Source organism: Phyllostomus hastatus, unplaced genomic scaffold (assembly GCF_019186645.2).
Source record: "Phyllostomus hastatus isolate PE091 unplaced genomic scaffold, TTU_PhHast_1.1 phas_scaffold_46, whole genome shotgun sequence".
In the NCBI taxonomy this organism is placed as follows: Eukaryota; Metazoa; Chordata; class Mammalia; order Chiroptera; family Phyllostomidae; genus Phyllostomus; species Phyllostomus hastatus.
In genome coordinates, this window is record NW_025334032.1 from 39,503,794 (window position 1) to 39,527,034 (window position 23,241).

At 43.8% G+C, this 23,241-nt stretch overlaps 1 protein-coding gene across 2 annotated transcripts in view; it reads right to left on the minus strand.

Annotated features, from left to right (window-relative positions):
* The window catches only part of TENM3 (teneurin transmembrane protein 3), a 562,235-nt gene that overhangs the window by 368,310 nt on the left and 170,684 nt on the right, over nt 1–23,241 (minus strand). The window contains exon 3 of one of the 2 annotated variants that reach the window (XM_045821208.1): nt 19,865–20,143. In XM_045821208.1, coding sequence (XP_045677164.1) covers nt 19,865–20,143 — 279 coding nt within the window. The remainder of the gene's footprint in view (nt 1–19,864; nt 20,144–23,241) is intronic. The other variant, XM_045821209.1, reaches the window with a different exon arrangement.

Here is a 23,241-nt window from a genome sequence, read left to right on the forward strand (position 1 = left end):
AGTGTTTGGCGACATTAATGTGGTGATACTGAGTAACTGCTGACAATTAGTCAGAAGATGGAGCAGAGGTCTTGTAAGAAAATTACTCCCATGTGACAAAATATTGAAAATTCAATTATACTCTGTTTATTATAGGCTTACACCAGCAACTATATTCCTAATAAAGACCTCGATAATAAACAAATTAATGGGAACACAGGGGAGTACTTCTAGAAATATTTTTCTCCCTTATAGTATTCTGCAATATTGATTTCCAAAGTGTTCCAAACGACAGTGTACGCGTAAAGCTTGCTGGAGGAAATTTTTAAACATAAATCACCTGTATAAGAACATATGATATATTAAAGTACTCAAGATTAGGAAAATAATTTTAATATGTAATGACAATGTGCAATAAATCGAATGTTTAAAATTTCAAGCTATGCAAGCATCTAAATCACGTAGGGAAGAATTCCAGGGAAAGCAAATCAGAAGACGCCATCGCCGCGGCCGCCCGACGGCCTGCACGCCCATTAAAGCCGTCTGTCTCGGCAGTCCGGCGTTCATGCTCCTTCTTGCAAACGTGCTTTAAGAAACCTCCACAAGATAACCCTCTCTATAAAATATCTTCACACGTCTGAGTGCCCAAATGTCTACTTTCCCCATAGGAAGAGCAAGAGGTTTGTCTGCACAGAGCTAAGATTTTCTCTTTATAACCCCCACCATTTTCTGACACTATGCCCAGTTCAATGGGTACTTCATTCATTCAGTTCAATGGACTCACCCTCCCTCCCTCCCTTCCTCCCTCCCTTCCTCCCTCCCTTCCTTCCTCCCTCCCTCCCTCCCTCTCTTCCTTCCTTCCTTCCTTCCTTCCTCCCTCCCTCCCTCCCTCCCTTGAAAAACTTAATGGGGCATCTCCTTGGGGTTTAGCTCTATTGCTACACAACCCCTGGAATAGATTTTAAATGTCTAGTTCCTCTTCTCCAGATATTTATGATCCAGTATAGGAAAATAAGACAGACACATAGATAACTTCAAAATAATGCAGTTAAGAAAATAATGCAGTAAATGCTAAATGCCCTGGGAAGTGAGGGTGCACAGACAGCATGGGAATGTAGAGGAGGGTCAGTTCAGCTCCCCTGGGGGTTACAAGGAGGACTAAAAGGAAGAGGTACTTAAGTGGAACCTTGAGGACCTGGCAGGACTCTACCAGGATAGCTGGGAGGTTATGGCAGAGTTTCTGCGCATCGCCATCAAGGCAAAGGCACAAGAAAGCACATGGTCTATTTACAGGATGGTAAATAAACAAGGGACAGCCTTTGATAATGTCTTCATAACAAATCTCAAGGAAGAGAAGGATAAGGCATTTAAATAACAGGAAAAATAAGCTTAGAGAATATACGGTTCCTAAGATTGATTCAGTTTTGTCCTTCCTCCTATGGTAAACAGACAGTTTATGGAGTCAGAAATCAAGAGACTCGGAGGAAAGAAGCAGAGATTTGTAGATGTAAGGAAAGAAGAAAAGAAGAACAGAAATGTGAATTAGGTAATATGTATGCTTCCTGTATACCAGGGGCAAAGAAGAGCTTTGCAATAAACAAATATTTTGAATCTGATCAAAGTGTATGGCAGTGAAAAGACTTCATTAGAGAAGTAAGAGAAAGTAATAACCTTGAAATTTTGGGAGTAATTTGGAAATAGTAATGGGGGATACAAAAACAGCAAATTCCACTCCCCTCGGGCACATCATTTTGGCTTGAAAATATATAATGCAAGTTATGTGAGGTCATCACGTTAAAACATTTTTATAGAAGGTTACGTTTGGGAAACTCAAACATTTTCTCATTGTTAAAAAAAAATCCTTCGGGGGAAGAACAGGGACATCTGAACTATCGATGTATTGCCCCAAAGAATGAGAAACGAATTCAGGAGTAGTAAAAGGGACAAGCACTGGACTAAAGAACTCTGAAACGCACAAGTGATTCTGGCCTCTCTGAGAAGTATTTCTAAAATACCATGCTATGCGCTACACCCTGGTAGGTCTTGTTTTGCAGCTTTGCAGCCCCTGAAGAATCAGAAACAAGGCTTTGGCTCTGTGTCTTGAGTGAATAAATAAAACACAAAATAAACTTGGGTAATGATGTTTTTGCTAAGTGGGGGGACCTGAGATAAACTTCAAAAGTGTCGCATTGCTGGAAAGAGGGAATTGAAGTGGGCAGCCCGGATGACCTCCTCTCAGCGGGGGGTCACGGGGCCAAGAGGTGCCCATGAGCTGGCCGGACTCCGCGCCCACCGGGTCGTGCTCCAGAGACCGCCCCCACCCCCCGCCCCGGGAAGGCGGGTCAGCTGGTCCAGAGGACAAGGCTCAAATGAAAGCGGGAGCGGCGTGCCTGCTGGCCCCTCTCCCTAACCCAGCAGGGGCTTCTCCGTCTTGGTGTTGAAGAAGCAAAGAAAAACAAAACCTCCTCTGGGGAAGCAGTGGAAACTGCTGACCCTGAGGGATCTTATCTCCCTTCCCAGGGGGAGGCGGTCAGAGATGCGGCAGGTCCAGAGCGCGGCTGGGGCGCTCACGTGGGAAGTTAACACACTGGTTTAATCATCAATGAGGGAAGTAATTATGGGACTTGTCCATGTTAATGTTCCTTCCAAACGGACTACTGGTTCCTTCCAGACGGGACAGATCGCCTCTATTTATTACACACACACGCAAACTCCGAGGACCTTGCATTCATAGTTATTCTTACAGCTTTTAGAAATATTTTTTACGACATGAGCTATATAAAAATGTATCACAAATGCTTAGTTTTTTTGTATGTCTCTTGTATGTTTTACCACTTTTAAGAAAAAACCCTGTCTTATTGATCAAATATCTGTTTGTACACAAAATACTCTTGGAAAAATATTTTTTTCCAAGGGAGCCATGAAGGAAATAGAAATAATGAAAACACATCTAAAGCATAATAAGACAATTTAAAGTTATTGATGATGAAACGTGCTCTGTCGTGCATTCTTTAAAACTCTGTAAAGATGTTACTGTCATATTTAATACAGAAAATATGCAAAGTACCGTTAAAAGAAACAGACTAGTGCCTTACGTTTTTCATAACATAATGAATCTGTTGACAGCACATACATTGCTGTTATTTATAATCCTATAGTGACAAGAAAATGTCACCAATTACTAGCTACAATGACAGGACACGATTTATTCCTAATGATTTATACCGTTAGGGAAAATGAAGTAGGCTACTAAAAGGGTGCCATTGTACTCCCCGATAGTTGTGCGGCTGGAAGTGTATTTGCAAAAGATCACCAGTTATTTTTGTTAATGAAGAGTTCGCGTAATTTACCTATATAACCCCTGAAACCACAAACTAAAATTAGATACTGCAAGGTGCATTTTTAAAACAGATATAGGCACGATAGAGTGTTTGTGGAGCAGGCTTTCAACATCTCACACACTGTATTCCCTTTTAAACCTAGGACTGTTTAAAGCTGCGTTGACTCTTAGTGTGGGAAGTGAGATTTGAAAAGGTACAAAGCTGAACCTGCAAACAGATATTTACTGCTCTCCCCGACTCCTTAAGAACTGCGGGTAGAAAGAATGTATTCTGCATGTATTCAAATAGCTCTGTCACAGAGAGGTTTCCGGCTACGACAGGAGAAAGCAGGCCGAGGGTATCACGAGTACGCACAGGCTAGTGAACTAGACTCTATAATACAATTTTACTAAATCAGTCCGATGAGAGGATATGCAGAGAACATTATAAGAAAACTGTGGTCTAGAAGTCTATAGTAGGAAATACTATCTGAAAGACCAGAGCATCATGGAAAATTCTAAAGAAAGCTGAAGTTGAAATCACAAAGAGATTTATAAAGAGGGAGGGAAAGGGAAAAGTAACAAGTGCTGGGCTGTCGAGTGGTCAAAGTAACAACAGAGTCAGACACAGGCCAGAGTTCAATAAAAGGGGCACAAAGGGGACCTCACCACTGACAGCATATTCTGAGGACAGACACCTGGCTTTTTAATCTACTGTTGACACACATCACGTGCACAGAAAATAACTTAGAGCAGAAATGTGGTGTTATTATCATTACAATGGCGTGTGTGTGTGTGTGTGTGTGTGTGTGTTCTGAGGTCCCCAGAAACTACAGGGACATGATGAATTGGGAAAAAGCTCAGTGAATAATGAAAATGATTAGGTCTAGGCAGTAGAATCAATTTATCAGGGAATGAATATTGGGCCTAATTAGTTTTGAAGGGTAACGGTCTTATTTTTCAAGCGTGAGAAAGATTAGGACAGAAAGCGGAGGGCCGGAATTCCTCCACTTCGTACCAAGAACCTAAGATAAAAATCGGGCAACATCTCTAATTAAACACAGATACAGATCGATTCACAAAAACCACGCGGTCTGGCTCAGTGGTGTCTCCCAGAGCTTGCTCACGGAGAACACAACGGATGCCTCCCAAGGTCTCTGTCAGACCGACAATGACAATATTCAATTATCGGGCAGGTCCTCTGATGACATAAAGCAGAAATGATTTGCGGAGACCATTTCTTCTGGAAACAAGTTGATCATCACACGAACACGCCTGCGGTGCGCTAATAACCCAAACCAGGCTGTGTTTGCGGAGCCTGCCGCATCTCAGGAACCATGCAGACGATCACCCAGTGCTCGGGGAGGCGGGGGGGTGGGCAGAGATGATTCATGTACAGAAACCAAGTGTGACTACAGTTAAAACGAAACAGCGTGTTCCAAATCAAATCTCCCCCTTTGAAAAGTGCATGAAAGAGGAAGAGAAAAATGGTATTGATTAGTTTCTGCTTGTTAAAACTGGCTTGATTATCTTTTTCTGGAAAGATTGATGGGAATGTTTAGGTAATGCTGGTTATTTTTGCATTCGTCTGTTAAACATTTAAGCCCCTTGATAGGTATGGTAAGGTAGTCACCCCAAAATCCCTTCCAGAGTATTATTACAAAGGGAATTTTCTTAACTTACATAATATAATACCACAGAATTCGTAATGTTTACTTAAATAAAACTGTTAGTACTGAAATGCATTTATTTCAGCAGTTGGTGATAATTAAGTAACACAGATGGACTGCCAGTTAAAAAAATAAGATAAACTTGGTAGGCAACAGTGTATGTTGTGTTAGTTCAAGGGTCACAGTTCCATTCCTTGCTGATGTAATGCTTATAAGCAGCGCACACAAAGCAAAGGAAGCTCGGATGATGTGTCATTGATGCAAATGATAAATCTAATTTTTCCTGTCACTTCAGGTGGTTCATTCGAGTTTTCTGTCTTCACTGCCGGACCTATCCTAAACCAATATGACTTCCCTCCCTTGAGGGGAACCCTCAACAGAAAACTCTGCAACATTAACTTGATAAAGTGAAACAAAGATGAAATAATGTGCATTAAAGATTATTGCTAAGAAGGCACAGTTTGAAAATATCAGAGCCAAGATATTGGGTGAATCATCCAAGATAAAACAGAGAGCTAACGACAGAACCAGAATAAGAAATGACATCTCTCTGAACTTCCGATCAAGGTCACTATGGCAGAGCATCTGTTTCCAGTGCTTCTGGAATGTTCCGACACTTCTCACGAGAAGTCGAAGGATTTCGGACACAACACAAACTCTTCCGTGAAAGGATGGTGTCTTCAGAGAAGAACCAGAATTGGTTGGAGGAAGAGGAATGTTGTGGGTGGAAATTTCTAATTAAAACAGAAGAAGAAACACATCTCGTGGAAGGGGTCCACCAAAGCCCTCCCCCGTTGTGAGACTTAAGGAATCTTGCCCGACAGCTGCCCACTATGGAGGAGCTACACATTCAGTACGGACTCTGTGAAGTATGGGGCGAGTATTTGTGGCCGATATTCTTATCCTTGGAAGCACAAAATTTCACCCCGAAACGGATTCCTCTTCACCAATTTCTGCCCCTTCAGAGATCGGTCCTGGAATCGGCAGGTAAAGATACGACAACACTTTATGGGAACACTGCAGCCTCTGCTCCCTCCTGACCCTCCGGGCAAATCTCTTCGCAGCGGAAGAAAGAACAGTAAGTGCACTCAGTGCGTTAATGGCACGCTGGAACGGTTACCCAGGAGGTTAACACCGGACCCTGAAAGACGCAAATGCTACAGTTTAGAGCTCCTGGAGTTGAGGCCCTTTGCCGTTGCCATATCCAATGGCCTTGTGCCTTCACCAAGGTGACCTCGGAACTCAAGCGTCTGAGTTTAAAATCTCAGACATCAGGCTGCGAACCAAAGGCTCGCTGGTTCGATTCCTAGTCAGGGCACATGCCTGGGTTGCAGGGCAGGTCCCAGTATGGGGCACATGAGAGGCAACCACACATTGATATATGGGGAAGGGGCTGGGATTGGAGTAAAAGACAGAAAACTGCACTTGAACAACAATTAAAATAAAAAAAATAAAACAAAATCTCTAACAGGATTGAGGCCCACAGGTGGAAGGGGCATGCGGCTTCCTGGTAACGATTCTGCAGCCCCCTTCCCGGCACCGTCCTGGCGCACACCCCGGTGTTCCCTGGCAGTTCCTGCGGAAAGTGGAGCAGTTGCCAATCCCTCCTGAGGACCGCGGTGCCGGGAAACACAAAGTCAAGAGGAACGAAAGGGAGATCTAAATATTTCATGCAGCGCTTGTTTTGAGATGGGGCAGGAAGCACGTGAAGTGTATGGGAGTAAGATGCTCTCGGACTCTGCTCTTCAACCGCAGAGGCTCCCGCTCCAGCGGCACAGGAGTGCGCCCGAGGGTGCTGGAGTACCAGGCCGTTCACTGGGGCACCGTGAGGCGGTGTTCTTGGGGCATGCTGAATGGCAACTGGGTGTCCTGCTCCGGGGACAGACTGGTCAGACCTAGATCTGCCATATTCACTGTCCATATTGTTCTCTCAAAACCATGACATATTCCTTTAAATCCATTTTTATGTTTAGTTTTCGGTAACATCTTTTATATACTGTTTGCTGTCTCACAAACTCTTATATTTTATATTTACATTTATAAATATATTTTATATTTATACAGAAGTGAACTCTTCTGGATAAAATGGTTTCAAGCAATTGTGCAGATGACAGTCTATTTTAATGATCTTCCTGTGGCCTTTCTTTTTTTTCTCCTACAGCAACGCTTTGTCAGGTTCTGCACTCAAAAACAGAGTGTCGTTTCCCTGGCTGGTGTAGCTCAGTGGACTGAACATGGGCCTGTGAAGCAAAGGGTTGTGGGTTTGATTCCCAGTCAGGGTACATGCCTGGGTAGTGGGCCAGATCCCCAGTAGGGGGCACTCAAGAGGCAACCACACATTGATGTTTCTCTCCCTCTCTTTTTCCTTCCCCTCCCCTCTCTCTATAAACAAACAAACAAACAAACAAACAAACAAATAAAATCTTTAAAAAAAGGAATACAAATTGGTTGTCAAAAGAGTCACGGGGATGTAAAGTACAGCGTAGGGAACATAGTCAATAATATTGTAATAACTATGGATGGCGTCTGATGGATGAAAGGTTTATTGAGGTGATCACTTAGTCAGTTATGTAACGTCTCATCACTGCGGTGTACACCTGAAACTAATATAATATGTATGTCGACTGTAATGGAAAAATAAAAAGGTGATTTAAAAATATGGATGTTCACAAAATATGTGCATAATACACCCTGACTTTTTGCAGGATTAATGCTTTATTTTTAATGAAAAAATAGATCTCAATATCTGCTTCTGACATTATATATAACTTCCATAAGCCTATTTAAGTCTGTTTTTCTACTAGTACATATTTTGCATTGCCTAAAGGTTACATAATTCCCTGCTAGTAGCTAATTGTGTATTCCTGAAAATGCTTATTTTTTAGTTAGCATTCTAGAGCTCTCCGAAACCACCAAACCTAAATTTAGTATGTAAAAACTAATACTTATATCAGATATTTCACAAATCTTATCCCACTTTGCAAAGGTTTAGCAGAACAAATTTTTACTGAAGTCTCATTGCTGAAATTTAAGTAGATTAGCATATATTTATTACACATTATGGAACATGCCCTAATTAAATTAAATGGCATTTCCAAATGTGAATTATGTGAAGAAAATAAATTTCAAATTCCGAAACCATAAACTACATTGAAAAATTCACAGACCAAAAATAAAAAAGTGGAAAGAAATATATAAGAAACTATAAACAATTATTAGCTCTGGGGGCCGAGTCAACATTTCTAAGAATAAAAAAGTCACATGTAAATAATAAAGTTGACAATAATAAAGTCTTTTTTATCAAAAAAATCTCTTAAAATCAAACTGAGGAAACATTTTTTGAAAAGTTGAAGATATGGATCTTTTAAGAGACAAAGTGTAATTAAGATTTTTTAATAGGAAACCACTTGCAACTCAATAAGAAAAAAGCATATGTGTATCTCCTCCATCTTTCCAACAGGCTATGGACTGACGGAAGGAGACTTCCCACTGCTATCATCCCCGGCTTACAGTCTGTAATCTACTGAATAAGGACGCAGAAACTTTGTGGAAATGATTTTGCTCCTCTGAGCTGGAAACACACAGCTTTTCGTGGGATCCAGGATCTCTGACCAGGAGCGTGCAGCTGTGAGCGAGGTGGTGTCCTGCTAGGCACGGGGCCGTACGCTCGTGCTAGGCGCCAGCTGTTCTGCGTGACGACTGCACTACTACCCATCGCCACTGCGGAGCCCACATGTGTGTCTACGCACAGGAGGCCTGCCTTTTAGAAGGTGTTTACACACATCAGGTCTTCCTGCAACCAAACCTGTCTCATCAAGGCCACAAGTAAACAAGGGGGAAAAGTCAGGGTCAGTGTCCTGGTGTCCTTGAACTCCAATAGGATAATAATGCCCAAAGGACAGGAACTGGCAGTTCACAAAAGAAGAAATGCAAACAGTGTATACATCTGTGTGAGAATATAGTCAACCTATTAATCAAACGAATATAAATTACAACAGTAGCAGCATACTGTGTTTCATCCATCAAGTTGCCGAAATTTTAAAGCATGGCATCTGGTGTCCATGGCTTGTTGAAAAAAGTCACTTTTCAGTACCGGTGGGAGGGCGCATTGACACGAGCCATTCCGGGGGGCGTTCTGACGGAGCGCACCTGAAGCCTCGCATTGCATAGGCCCGCTCTCTCTGACAGCCCGCTTTTCAAGAAGTTGTCCCAAGGTCATAATGGAATTAGTGGCAAAGACTTAGCTCCTAGGATAGTTATTGCAGCACAACTTACAACAGTGAAACGACAATTTAAAACAGTGAAACAACCTAGAAGTCCAAGGGTAGTGGATATGTTAAACCAATTATGGTAAATCATAGCATGGAAAAGTATTATGGACAATAGTCGAAGAATATCTAATAACATGGGGAAACTTGGGGCAAAACAGAATTTGCAAATTTAATTGAAAAATACGTATCGATAAAGATTAAAAGTGTAAATACCAAAATAGAGGTGAGTTAAAAATTATCCATTTGGTTCTCTGGGTTGTCCAATAAACATGTAATTCTAAATAATTCAAATAGATAATTAAGGACATAAGATTAAACGTTCAAATATGTTATACTTAAATGTGTTTCTTCTCAAGTTCTATTTTTTTATCATTCTCTTGTTACCTATCATTTTGCTCTGGCTACCGAGGCAGTTCACTGCAAACCATGATGAAATACTTAAAAGGTGCTGATGATTAGCTAAAGCCTTAAACTCCTTAGGTGGGTTCGTTTGGCTGTTCGGTTCACCTGTCTGCCCAGTGTGCACCAACAATCTATACAATGGTATCCCAGGCACAGTCAATGAGACACAGTCCATTACAGGGGAATGTTTCGTACGTGCTTTCTGCAGCAACTGACATTTCATTCAAGCACTTTCAAGTCCCCGGGGGATCCCCATCTGCTGTGTGTCAAACTTTTAAGATCTCTCTTCATGAACTTTAACACCCTTTGGAAGCCATTTGAAAGTGAAAGCTCACTTCCTATTGATTACTTTGATATTAACCAATTCAAGACAAACCCATTATTCAATTCAGTCTGAATAATTCTTTCACAAAGGCACCGTTTTCCAAATTGTCATATGCAAGTAATTACAACTATCACTCTGGTTTTTTATAGCCTATTGCTGTTTCTCATGGACATACCACCCACGCAGCGTTTTGTTGCTGCTGCTGCTGTTGTTTCAGTCATTCCCCTTTTATGGATTTTAAAAGATTAATGTTTGGTAATGCCTCAACAGTGTTTGTTGAAAATCCAATCTGGTTATATAATTTTATGTTTGTAGGCATGCATCTTGTTTTTAAGCAAAACAAGACATTTAATAGAGCTAGTGCAAAACCGTGTGGCAGTTACTAAGGTGGAAATAACTTATTTTCTAGCTAGCAATGTGATCCTTACACACGAGTACCTACCTGGGTGCTTACTGTATGTCTATTTATTTATCCATGGGTCACACACGCACAACAGGGGCCGAGGACAGGAAATAAGGAGTTACCCGTCTCCCTGCAGTGGGCCTGAGAACAACCCCATTAGCTCAGGTTCAGAGACGATAACTACCTGTTTTCCACCGGACTTTCGATGTGCTTTATTTATTTATTTTTTTAGTTGTATAGAACTATTTTAAATAAAGTATCAATTTTGAACAAGAACGTACTTTCCCTAAACATTCTGATGACATGATGACATGGGCCCCCTGTCCCACCAAATATTGTCAGTTTGTACTGGGTGGCTTCATATTTGCTATGATTTTAATCCATACAGACAGACACGCGCCTTTTCTTAAGTGTTCCTTTTCTATGGCAAAAACTAAACTAATTACGTACATACAAATGCAAGAAAAAAACACCCTAAGAGATGAAAAGTTTTGAGAGATTCACAGTTACCTAAATTTGTATTCCAAGGATGGCTCTTCTCCTGATCCCTCGCAAGCCAGACTCTATTACAATTTCCTCCTTAATCGCCTTTACTCTCACCTTCCCACTATCGCGTTGCTCCTGGCACGTACTCACAAAGATGCTGACTGTTCTCCAGTAGAAAAATGCCCCTGCCCCGTCCCCGCCTGCAGCCACCAGTCTAGCCCCCTCCACTCACAGGTGAGCTTTGGAGAGAGTAATATACGCTTGCTGGTGCCACAGGCCAGCTTTCTGTTCGCCTGCCCACCCTCCACAACCTGGCCCCCACCCCCACTACCCAGACGTTCTTTCCCCCTGTGCAGCCCAGAGGGTGTCGCTGGCACACACTTAACTCACGAGACTTCTGCAAGTTCTGGATTCTGCTGACCATGCCCTGTCCCTCTTGTCTTCTGGAAAGTGATGTTTGGTTTTCTTTTAGTCTCTGTGGAAGGTGCCCCTTTGTCCCTTGATTGATGCTTCTTCTGTCCCCTATGTTAAATGTTCATCACCTCAGGATTTTATCTCAAGTCCTGGTCTTTTTTCATTTTATTTGTTTTGGGGAGAAATTTAATCCTGCCCCATGGCTTCAACGACCATCGCAGGGGTCATTTAGTATCGGGGTGTCGGGGGGAAGTAGGGCTACAGTTGTGAGCAGGTGAAATGCATTTTATTCTTGTATTATCACTTATTAATTATTATTTTTCCATACAAACAACTGTAAACCTACTGGCATATATTTTTAAACAAAATAGAATGAAGTATACATAATTGCTTAATAGATTCTGAACTTTGATGTCCCCCAAACACCTCGAATACACCCCACCCGTGTCTGAATCGCTAACTTTACCGTGGACAACGCCCTCACCCCCGACTGGGACAGCCCCGTCCCTCGCCCAGTCCTGCACACGTGAGAGCCGTTCCAGGCGTCCCACTCCTTCTCCCTGACCCCGGTGCGATGGATTAATCGGCAAACCTTCATGCTCTCTGTGTGAACCGGTCTTCCTTTCCTCCCAGGTTCTTGATGCAAACTTTCCTATTTTGTCACTCTGACAATTGTCACGCTACCTAAGTGATGACTTTGCTTGCAAGTGTGACCTCCCGGTCCATTAGATTGTGGCTCAGCAGCCCCTTCGGGTCTAGGTTCGGGCACTGGCCGCGGTGAGCACGGGCATGACGGCAGACAGGGCCACGGCCCTACGGAGCGGAGGGCCCTCTCCGTGGGAAAGGCCCTCCCATCATTCCACACCGCTTCCGAGGACTTTGTACGGCACAGACACGGCCGCACTGGCCCTCTGCATGACACTCTTTCAGAACCTCCCCATCACCTGCAAGGGCAAGTGCCAACTCCTTCGCACAGCCAAGCAGGCCCTTTGTGATGCGATGCGATGCGATTGGGCTGGGGCTCCGGGGGCAGCCTCGGCCCTCACGGCTCATCCGCACACCTGTCCCAGGTGCCAGACAGCCTGTGGCTCCTGGAACGGTCCTCGGGGATTTTACACTTTCTCCTGCACTGCTCTGTCTATGTCCCGCACTTCTGCGCATCCTTTAAGCCCGTGTTCCAATGAAACATTCTCTCTTTCTCTGCTAGCAACCCTGTGCCCGTGCCGATGAGGGCTTTGCACGTTGGGTTGTGATACCACTTACCGCATTAAGATGTAGTTACAGTGTCTGCTTGCATGTTTGCTGGACCAGCCTATGCATTTCTGGAAGCCAGGGACTATGGCTTACTCATTTTTTTGTTTTTCCAGCACCTGTTACGATACCCATGAATTAGTGTTCACTGAATGGATACATAGTTGATATACTGAAGAGAAATCAGTTCAAAAAGTCTCACCTAAACTTTATTCAGTTTCCGTTTCTGTGTGACCTGAAATAATATTTAAAGCCAAGGTAATATCCATGAGACATTTTAAATTGCCCTTTTCTCAAGTTTATGTGCATTTGTATCAATTTTTAATAGGTATTTTCAAAAGCTCTTAATTTTGTTCATGTACAACCTATTCATTATGGAAAAGTATCTCAAGTCCACTGATAAATACAGCAAAATTCCAGTACAAAAAAACCTCTTGTTCACACTACTCAGTAAATATGGTTAAGGTTTGCTCATTTAAAGCTGTATGTGTACGTAATGGTAATACACAAATTATTATTTCCTGTGAAGAATATTCCCTAAATAGCATCAAAAAGGAGTCAGCTGCTCTTCAAACCCTTGGATACCCTTGGAATGGCCAATAAACTAAGGTTCCAAAGCCCTAACACTTATCTTTGCTATTTCAGTGATAATTACATCAATAAACCTGATTCAGCAGTCGCTGCTATTCAATCCATTAATTAAAACAACTTTACTGCTACCACTGTGATTTTTCAAGGATATCAAAAACACATTCGAAAATCAAAATAGCACACATCATCAATTTTGATTATGTGCATAGCACGTTTTCCTTGGGTTTCAACTCTCCAATTAAAAAAAATATTTAGAGTTTAAACAGAGATGGTATCTGTCCTATATACTTGGAACAAAAATACTTAGAATGTAAGTTGAGTTTTGTAGCAGTGGCCACAGTCGCGTGGAGACCAGCAGATGGTCCAGGAGGTTCTGAAAACGCTCTCAGCACAGAGGACAGACACGGACACAGACACTTCAGGGATAACAGCATGGTCGTGGACCTTACAGTCTTCTGAATTCTAGTTTCATACTGCGACATTTAAAAAAAATCATGTAAATCACAACTTGCAACATATCCACGAAATGAGTATCTCTCATCCTTAAGTGAAATAGGAAGGTTTTCGCTACAAGAGCGACAAGGCATCATTTAAACTGAAATGTACACACATCAAGGCAACACAATTATTTTTATGTGTTAGAAACTACTGGACTATATTTTTGCCAAGCGGCACGTTGAGTCAGAGCTTGATTTAATAACCACGCAGCATATTACTTTTGCTGTTTTTGACATCCCAGAGCACCTAACACATAAAATATAATTTATAGCAGCAGAACATGCCAGAATTGACCATTACATGCCAGAAGAGGACCCATAATGGAATTTATATGCAAGTTATAGTTTAGTGTGTGTAATAGAATCTCATAAAATTAGAATAACACCGAAACCCCATTTATTTCTTTGCAGCAAAGGATTTCCATCTTCATTCTTACAATCGATCTCCAAGGTAGGCTGAAAAGTTCTTGGATGGAGTTCCAAGGGACGGCATGAGGCTAGTCAGGCACAATCATACACTTCTCTTCAAAGTATCTCCAGAAAACTCAAATATCATCACCCCCCTTGTGACAAGCGCTAAGAGAGAAGTGACATCTGTGTCCCTATTGGAGGGACCACAAGCATGGGCCATAACAGGGTGCTCCGAGGCCACCAGCAATTTCTCAGGAACCAGTCTAGAACGTAGTTGGTCACAGAAGAGCCACAAGTCCATCCACCGCCTCCCTCTCGCCTACACCCGGTGGCTCGGAAGGAGCAGTCACGCCGCCCACTCTCTCTGAGAACACATTTGGCCTCACGTGCTAATCTCAGGCTCTCCGCCGAGAGACCGACGTAAAGGTTATCACCAGAGCTGGTTATCAAATTGGCTTAAAGGGTACACCTTTTTCCTTTTAAAGTACAATAACTCAGCTTTTAGACTGTATCCACACAGATGGTCAGCTTATTAAAATACTAGCCCAAAGGACAGGTAAATCGGTTCCTGGAAATGCTTTAGCTGGGCAAAGCGAGGATCCCTGACACCTAAAAACACGGCACTTGAATGTCAGGGTGTGCGTTAGCCAGGTCAGCCCTTAATACTCAGTGCCACGCACACCTAGTGCAGCTTTCGTGAGGGCCCGTCACAGGCGTATTGCTGAGAGCCCGGGCGAGAACCAGCCTTCCCAGAATGACGTACTGTGCACGGATGTGCAGCAGTCCAATTGCCTTGTGATTGACCGGCTGTCTAAGTAACATGCCTTTGAGGGAAACACTCGTTTTGACATTTCCTTTGGCCAGGAGGGGAAGGAGAATGCTGAAGTCTTTGAAGTCCACGGCCATCAGACTAATTATCAGTGCCACTCAATACACACTCATTTAATTACAGTAAATTAAAAAGGATGTGGGGTTTCGGAGGAAAATAAGAGAATCGGTACATGGCGACAGAAATTCCAGAGTCTGCAAATGGTCAGTGCCCGTGCCGGAGGGGACCAGAATTTCCCCTTCACCTTCCCAAAGGTGCGCCCACGTCACGAGTGCAGAGGGAGCGCACAGAAGAGGTGGAGGAGGGGAGGGACATTTCCTGCGGGCCGAAACTGTGTAGGTGCTGTCCTTGATATTGTTGATCTAACTTAATCCTTGTAATTATTTAGGAAGGAGATATAAAAATAACTTTTCACCTCTTTTTCCCCTGACCTTTGGGCTTTATTTCTTCACTGTTGTTCAATTATCATTGTCCCCATTTGCCCCCCCCGTTACTCTCCCCTGCCCTGCCCACCCCCGTCCCACATTTAATCCGCATCCCCCCTGTTGTTCTTGTCCGTGGGTCCTTTACGTATGCCCAGCTCTTATAAATAGTAGGAGCACGCACTTAATTTGGAATCCATCAGATGCCAGGCACTGTTCTAAGCACGTGACACAACCAAACTCAATGAGTCCTCACGACGACCTGTAAGGACCCAATACTGGAAGGAGACTATAGCTACAGCACGGGAAGGTCAAGGAACTTGCCCGAGGTCACAGAGCTGGGACGTGGGACCCAGTTCAAATCCAGGGGGTCTGCCTGCTACAACACGCTCTCAACTACTGCCCTCCGTGGGGGCCGTCCAGGTCCCGAATCACGATGAGGCGTGAGAGGAGTGCCAGCTCCCCCGGTCCGTCTGACCTCCCAGGTCATCTCTCCCACTGTGTGGAAGAGGCTGTGGTGACAGGGGGGAGGAAGAGGAAGGGGGAGGACTCCAGTGGGATAGCACACATCTCTGGAACGAGCAGTTCAGCTAGACTGAGATGGAAAACTTGGGAACTTGAACTTGGGGTGATTCAGAAACAAAGAGTCGTAGGGGTGGAGTGAAAAGGCCTAAACCCTAGGTGGCAGGATCCAAACCCAGGCACCCTGCCTGACACCATACCACTGGGCGACAAAGGACAAAAATATATGCTTGGATTCTCCTGGGAAAAGATGCACAAACTAACATGTTTAAAGCTGAACGGTTGATGTTTTTGAAAAACAGGGCTTTGTCCCTGACATTTATGTAGATAATTGCAATTGAGATCAAAATCTTTGCAAAGCTGAATAGTGGGAAATCAGTTGAGCATCTTTTTGCACTACACCAGAGAAGGAAAGAGACCTACAAATCCAAAGGATACCGGTAATTTTACCTCTGATTAATTAGGGCACTCCATCACTGACTTGGTAACCTCTCAACAGCTTACTAGCACTGCTGCTCCTGGGTGATCACGACCCACTGGCCCTCTGGCATTTGCCCGGGGCAGGGCAGCTGACTCCGGGCAGTGGCGAAAACCACGGCAATCAATATGTGTCCAGAAAGGACTACTTCATCCCCTTAATTTGGAACAAAATTAACATTTGGCATTCCGTATGAAACTCAATATACTATAACATTTTTCCCCCTCAACATTCTTTTTAATTTCAAATCCCCATGGTTGGTAAAGAGTTAGTTTTGCAAAATAATAAGTTTTATCACTTGTTTTGAATCTCTGCTCACACGGCGACATGTGACATGGTCGGAATGTTCTTTTACTCCCGTGGGATGCTCAGACCATCAAAATTTCATTAGCCTCACAGCGGTTCTAGCGCCTTCTTAACTTGAACTGTTGGCCCCTTTATCAATAAATAAGTGAAATCTAATCCCTTTTGGTGACTAAACTCTTCTTTGAAGTTATAACTAGAACATCGGCACCCGGCTTGCATAATTTTACCAATGTTGAATAACATTTTTTTTTTCTGGGGCAAACAGCCGTCTTCACTGTTATTTCAAATGATGGAAGCAGCCAAAGAAAACCCCCGTGCCGCAGGGGGTGAACACAAGCCCGTGTCTGCCTTCTACATTAGCTTCATTCCAGCACGTTCCACACGGCCTTTTGGTCCCAACTTCCGGTGATATCCCTCAAGGTCACACAAACGCGAATGAAGTGAAACAGTTGCAATAACTGCAAGTCAAAGGAAAATATGACTGGGAAATGAATAGCCTTTCAAAGCTCAAGCGATGAAAATACCTGAGAAGGATAGACTTGAACTGCTTACAGTAATTTCATGTTAGAAATATTTGACTGGAAGTAGTGAGACTAAAATATGTAACAGTTCGGAGGGAACTGTTTATAAAGATGTTAGGAGACCCATATGTATGATTACAACTTTTTGTTTTTACCATAACCCAGCTTAAGGGGGAAAAAAGTATTTTTTTACATCAGAAAAAAATCCTAAATACTCTTGTTTAATTCCACAATTTAAAATGATCAGGCCTGCTATATACCTCAGAAAATTATGCTTCCCCAGATCTTAATGGAATTAATTCCTTTAAATGGAACCTTGTTCCTTCTGACTAATCACTGCAACCTCAGAACGAAGAAATTAATCCGAAATGTCCCTGTGTACACGCGAAGCCTGTGAAATAGCCAGCGTGCGGGAAGTGGTCACATCTCCTTTATTTCCTTCACATTTGCTTCCTTAAGCTGATACCGTTTGGAGTTCTTAGACCATCAAAATGTTTTAGAAACAACCCCGGCCAAACCTTGTGTAAAGAGTAAACACGGGTTTAAGTTATCACTTGCCCAGCTCAACAAACATTGCTTTTGACACTTTATACTCTTAACTCAGCTGACCTGTTCACTCCCGACAAATGCTGCCTCACGTTCTGAATTTCAAGGCGAGGCCCTTGGCTCTCTCTTCCTGTCTGTCTCCTCACTGAGCCCCCTAACATCCTGAAGAAATGAAAGAGTCTGCCTTTCCTTGCCTTGGCGTCGCCCTGAGAGCGAGGTCGCTGAGATTCCCAGGCACAGGAGCTCCTCCTCGAGCGGACACGGATCCGTGCGCACGGGGAGGGCGGGGGTGTGAGAAGCTCACAAGTCCTCCTCCTCTTCCCCCAGTCGCTGGGTATCACACGCTGCTAACTAGAGGTTGCACAGTGGGCAGTCTTACATTTGCCGCAAAGAAAAAAATACGGCATGTGTTTGGGAATTCATTGTGAGATTGTTTAGCAGATACGTAATTTTTAAAAATGATAAAGTTAATTTGTATTTTACCAAGACAGACACCATAACGAGGGACACTCCAGGAGAGAGAGAGAGAGAGAGAGAGAGGGAGAGAGGGAGGAAGAGAGAGAGGAGAGAGAGGCTACAGAGGCTATGGGCAGAAAGGACACGCTAACCCAACGTGAAAAATTACGTAGCGGATATGGCTACGGACGGTCCGAGACGCAGACAAGCAGCGCTGAACGCATTATCCTCCTGCACTCTCCTCTTTTTTCCACAACCATCACAGATGTTACCACGGATTAAAAAACAGCCCAATGCCAAACGCTACACGTGAATATAACCACTTTGTCTGCAGTTGCCCCGGGGCTGGAATATGAAGCGGCAGACGGACAGGAAACTCAGTTTCTGCCAGATCGCACGCCCTCACGGCCAGCGCAAAGACTCGTTTGGTCAGAAGGCACTGCCCGTGCTCTGTTTGGTGTTGGAATCCAGCCAGTCTCCACCCAACACTGGCATTTCCAAAATGAATATATGGAGTGCACACGATTAATTGATTTTTGACTTTGGTTGAATGCACTGAAGCATCCCATGGAGACACTGTTTTAGCCGGTTCGAATCAGGCTTTTTTCTCATGACTGGGAGGGAGAAGATACCGAACAGTGAGAAGCACTCGGTGCGACTTCGGACTGTGACGCAGCTGCAACCAAAACCTGACGATAGACCTGCTTCCCTGTTACAACTCAGAGCAGATGCATTTTCTCAGGAAACAATGAAAATGAAATATCATCGGTGAAACAACACTCTTTCTTTTCAAATGTCATCCAATTCTCTCATTTTGATTTTCGCTTTGCTTTTCCATGCATCCCATACACAACACTAATAACTAGACCGAAGTGGTGAGTACACTGTGAATATTAACTGCTGAAGGAAGGAGAAATATTTTTCTATTGCCCAGGCCATTGGTGCTGATGCCCCAATTCTTCCTAGAAGCAGCACCGACTAAAAATCGAATTTTCATTAAAACCCATTATTGTGTATAAATTGACTATTCTTATTATCCTACATGGAGCAATAAAAAAAAAGATCCTAATGATTTATAAAGACATTTTTTCTTACGATATGTGCAGCTGCTACTTGGATAACCCCAAATCCAATTTGGTGTGTGGATTTAATTGCACAGTAATCCAGTCCCCAAAGCACATCAAAGGCCACACTCCCCCTCTTCGCCAAGATTTCAATTGCTCTCACCAATTCGTGAGTTTAAAGCATGATCAAATTTGTTCTTCAATCGCTTGAGCCCTGTTAATCAACTATTCTGTGTGCTCACTCGTCCATTCTAAGATTCTGCGACTTCTTTGAGATATCTTCAAGAGGCATCTCCAAAGACATCTTTGATTGCCAGCTGGCTCTGGGGTAAACTTTATCACCACTGGCTTTGAGGCTCCACAGAGGATAATAGGTGACATGGTCCAAGATAAGTCAAAGCAAATCTTTTTTTCCCCCCATACATGATGAAACTTTTTGAAAACTATAGCTAACACATCATAGACAGCTTGCATAATTGAACATTCTCATTTTGAATATTGATTTTTTTTTCTGGGGGGAAAACACATTATTCAAGGTCATTTCTCGAGTTTTACTGTGTTGAGACAAAAAGAAAGGCGGAAGGAGCAAAGGAAAGGAAGGACGGAAGGGAAGCAGAGATAAAGACGGCCGAGGCCCCGGGGTCCATGGAGACAGGGGTGCCGACGTCTGCTGCCGGACTGCAGCCGGGGGGGACACTCACCGTTGTCGCTGTCCGACTTGTTCTCGTGCTCCGTGTCGGTCAGGGTGAGGGCCGAGTTGGAGCGGCTGGACAAGCAGGAGCTGCGGCCGGACTTGACGCCGCGGCCCCAGAGTCTCATGGCGTGCTCTGGCGACATCACGGCCTCGTTCTCCGTGTCCGCGTCCGACCCTGCACTGAGAGAGTACCCTCTGGGGGGCAGCCCCATCTCCGCACAAAATGCCAGGCCTCTTCGAGTGGCGGGTTCGCACACTCCTAACTGCCTTAGGGTGAAATTCTGTCCTAATTAGGGGGGAAAAAAGACAACAGCTAGTGAGGATACGTTTAGCTTTAGTGTTCCAGTTTTGCTTTTGTTTTTAAACAAACTCTCCATAAAGTACACACTCAAGCATTCGGGTTTCTCTGCTATCAGCTCCAGGTGTTTACGTTAGCACCGCGTGACCAAGGTCAAGTGGGTGGAATCACTGGGGTCGGAGGTAGGGGGCGCCACCCCTGGCTCCCCACACATGGCAGCTTAGAGCGCCTTTGTCTACCTTTCCACCCATAAGCGCCTCCAGAGGGATGGACGCCTGCGCGATGCAGGCCAGGAAAACTCAGTCCCAGAAAGGGTCAGCCTTCAGTGACAGAAGTTAGGGCAGCACACTTAGGAAGCTGTGGAAACCGTCAGAATCATTTCCTGTGTCCTGGCTCTAGTCTCAAACGATAGGATTTTCCCACCCAGAGGTCACGACCTTGGGAGAGAAAAGACTTCCCTCAAGATTAAGCAGCACCAGGAGCTCGGTCAGTTTTCAGTCCATCTTCTCAGCTTAACGACCAGTACAAACATACACTGTATACTTGCATGTACATATACCAAATTTTGGGGTACGTCTTGGAAATTTGCAGCCATCTGACTTTTTGTGTTAATAAACACCTGGAAACATCTGTACTGGTTCGAGTGGACCAATTCTTGCAAGTGAAGGGCACTCTAAAAATATACAGGGAGTCCTAGGTACTTAAAAATGAATGATAACATCAAGTCCCCTGCCAAATAAATGGCTGTGAACTCTGCAGGCAGGCCTGTACTAATAAATGGAGCATAATAAAATTCGGGACACTGCCATAAGTTAAAGCGAAAGTGTTTAAACTTGGGGACACTTCCAAATGACGGCTGTGATTAATGTTTCCAATTCTGGGTTTATTTTTCAGATTTCGCAGACGTTTATGGCAGGATGGATGAGAGGACAGAGGGGCGTGGCTGCTCGCGGGCGCCTGCCCCTGTGGCTCTCCCTTTCCTCTGTCCGCATGGGAGAGCTGCGGCTTTAGGTGCCGCCCGGAATCAAAATCCAGGGCAAGAATCATGGTGTATGAAGACCAGTCTAAATGCTGCCACCTTGATACCAACCTTTTCAGAATATTAAGAACTTATGCAACTCACAGATTTCACCTTCCCACTTCTTTTCCTTAAAACTACAGACATTTTAAAGTTAATTGGCTGCTGTGAGAAACAGATTATCCAGGGTTTGGCCCAAGGAGGTTTACAGTTCTGATACGAGTAAATAATGCAATAATTAATAAATAGTAATACAAGAATAAACCCTTGTGTTTTGCATACTTGTGACTATAAACCTACTTTTGCCCACTCCTGTATATTAAGGTATTAGATATCACTTGTGATGAAACAACATGTTGAATTTTCTAGAAAGCAAACGTAGTGCACAAACACAGTAAATATTTGGTTGCGGAGCTGTCAGCACCCTCTCGGCCTGCGAGCACTTGAACACGTGTGGTTAGTCGCTTTGTTGCTGTGGTCATATCAGAAGCTGGAATCGGCTTCATCTTGGCCAGACTTCCAAATAGATTCTGACAATGACACTCATAAATTATGAAAATCAGTTGCTGCAATGAGCTACGAATCAAACTGTGCTTATCAGAGAGATGTAAGTCTTTGAGCCTAAAAGTATGTTAAAAAAGGAAGTAGCAAAAAAGAAAAAAGAAAGGAGGAACACAGAGAAAAGGAGCCCGTTAACGGCGAGACAGTGGGCCAGCTTGACGAGGTAAGAGCCGCGCTGTCGGTATTTTTAAAAGACATAGTGTGGATCGTGCTTATAAAAGCAGATCCGGCAAAGGTCAACGTCCTGGACGGTTAGTGGAGTAGCTGTGGGAGAGCTGCCCGATTAGTTACACATCCCCTTTAAAGTGGGGGGAGGGGGAGAAAGGGTCTACAACAGCTAACGCTAGCCCTCCGACGTGCTGGTTTTTCAAAATAAGAATACAATGTAATTTTTAAGGGCTGAAAATGAAAGACAGGATCCTGTACGTCTTCTCTCTGCTTGGGCAGGTGCCCACATTGCAGAATAAAAGTAAGAGAAGTTAAAAGACAATAGAACTGCCTTTCTAATCTCTGAACTGTAACTTGAAACACTTGCACGTTATTGACTTTTCACACAGACGCAAAAATCTATGAGGTGAAGGAAAGCAGAAACGGCAGTCTTTATTACTGGGTAACCAGGTATGTAAACACGACTCACCTTGCAAACAAATACCTAGCAGATGATCCCTATGCACTGATGTGTGTATCCCCAACCCCTTCGAAATCTGGGCCTGGAAAATCAATGTCTCACAATGATTCAAAACTCTAGGAGCTGCTTTCTGAAATGCAAGCCAGCAAGCAAGCTGTTAGGTTTTCTTGCTGAGTGACAGTTCACCTTTGTTTCCACTGGGAATAAACACGTAACCTGACCTCCAGTGGACCTAACTTAAAGCTACTTACTATCTCTGTTCAGTCACTTTATCACCCTATTTTTTCGTCATCAGGGGTGTCACCAGTTGGGTGCAGAGATGGCTTGATGTAAATGTGACTGGCATGAAAGAAGAGCTACCCAAGAAACAGGTTTAAGAGACACGCCCGGATAAACGAAAGGAATAATCATAGAGAAATGTACAGTTTACAGGTGTGGAGAGGAATACTTCCAAACAAGTTTAGAATAGCCACAGCACCACCACACCAACAAATCTCTCCACCCCAGACTGCCTCAGTGCTTCCAATCCTGCTGTTGTCTCCTGTCTATTTGGTTGTAGATTCTTGCTTGTTCGATCTCTAGTTTTCACGCAAAAACCCTTGAGGAGATTAGCTATTACACTAGAATAAATTAGCCTATTAGATTATTTCCCACACCCCAGCAGAGTGTGGCAAGGCAGGCCATCCTTGTGGGAAACACAGGCAGGTTTGAGAGGCGGATACAGCTGGCTGAGGTGTCATGGGCCCGGAAGGGTGGGTGAGGTCGTCGAGGGGGGCACTTTAAGGCGTTGTAAAGTGGGAAGAGCAAGGCAGAAACTGGCAGCAAAGATGCATCTGGATTGGGACTAAAATCTTGACCGTCTTGCCTTAGTCAGCTTTG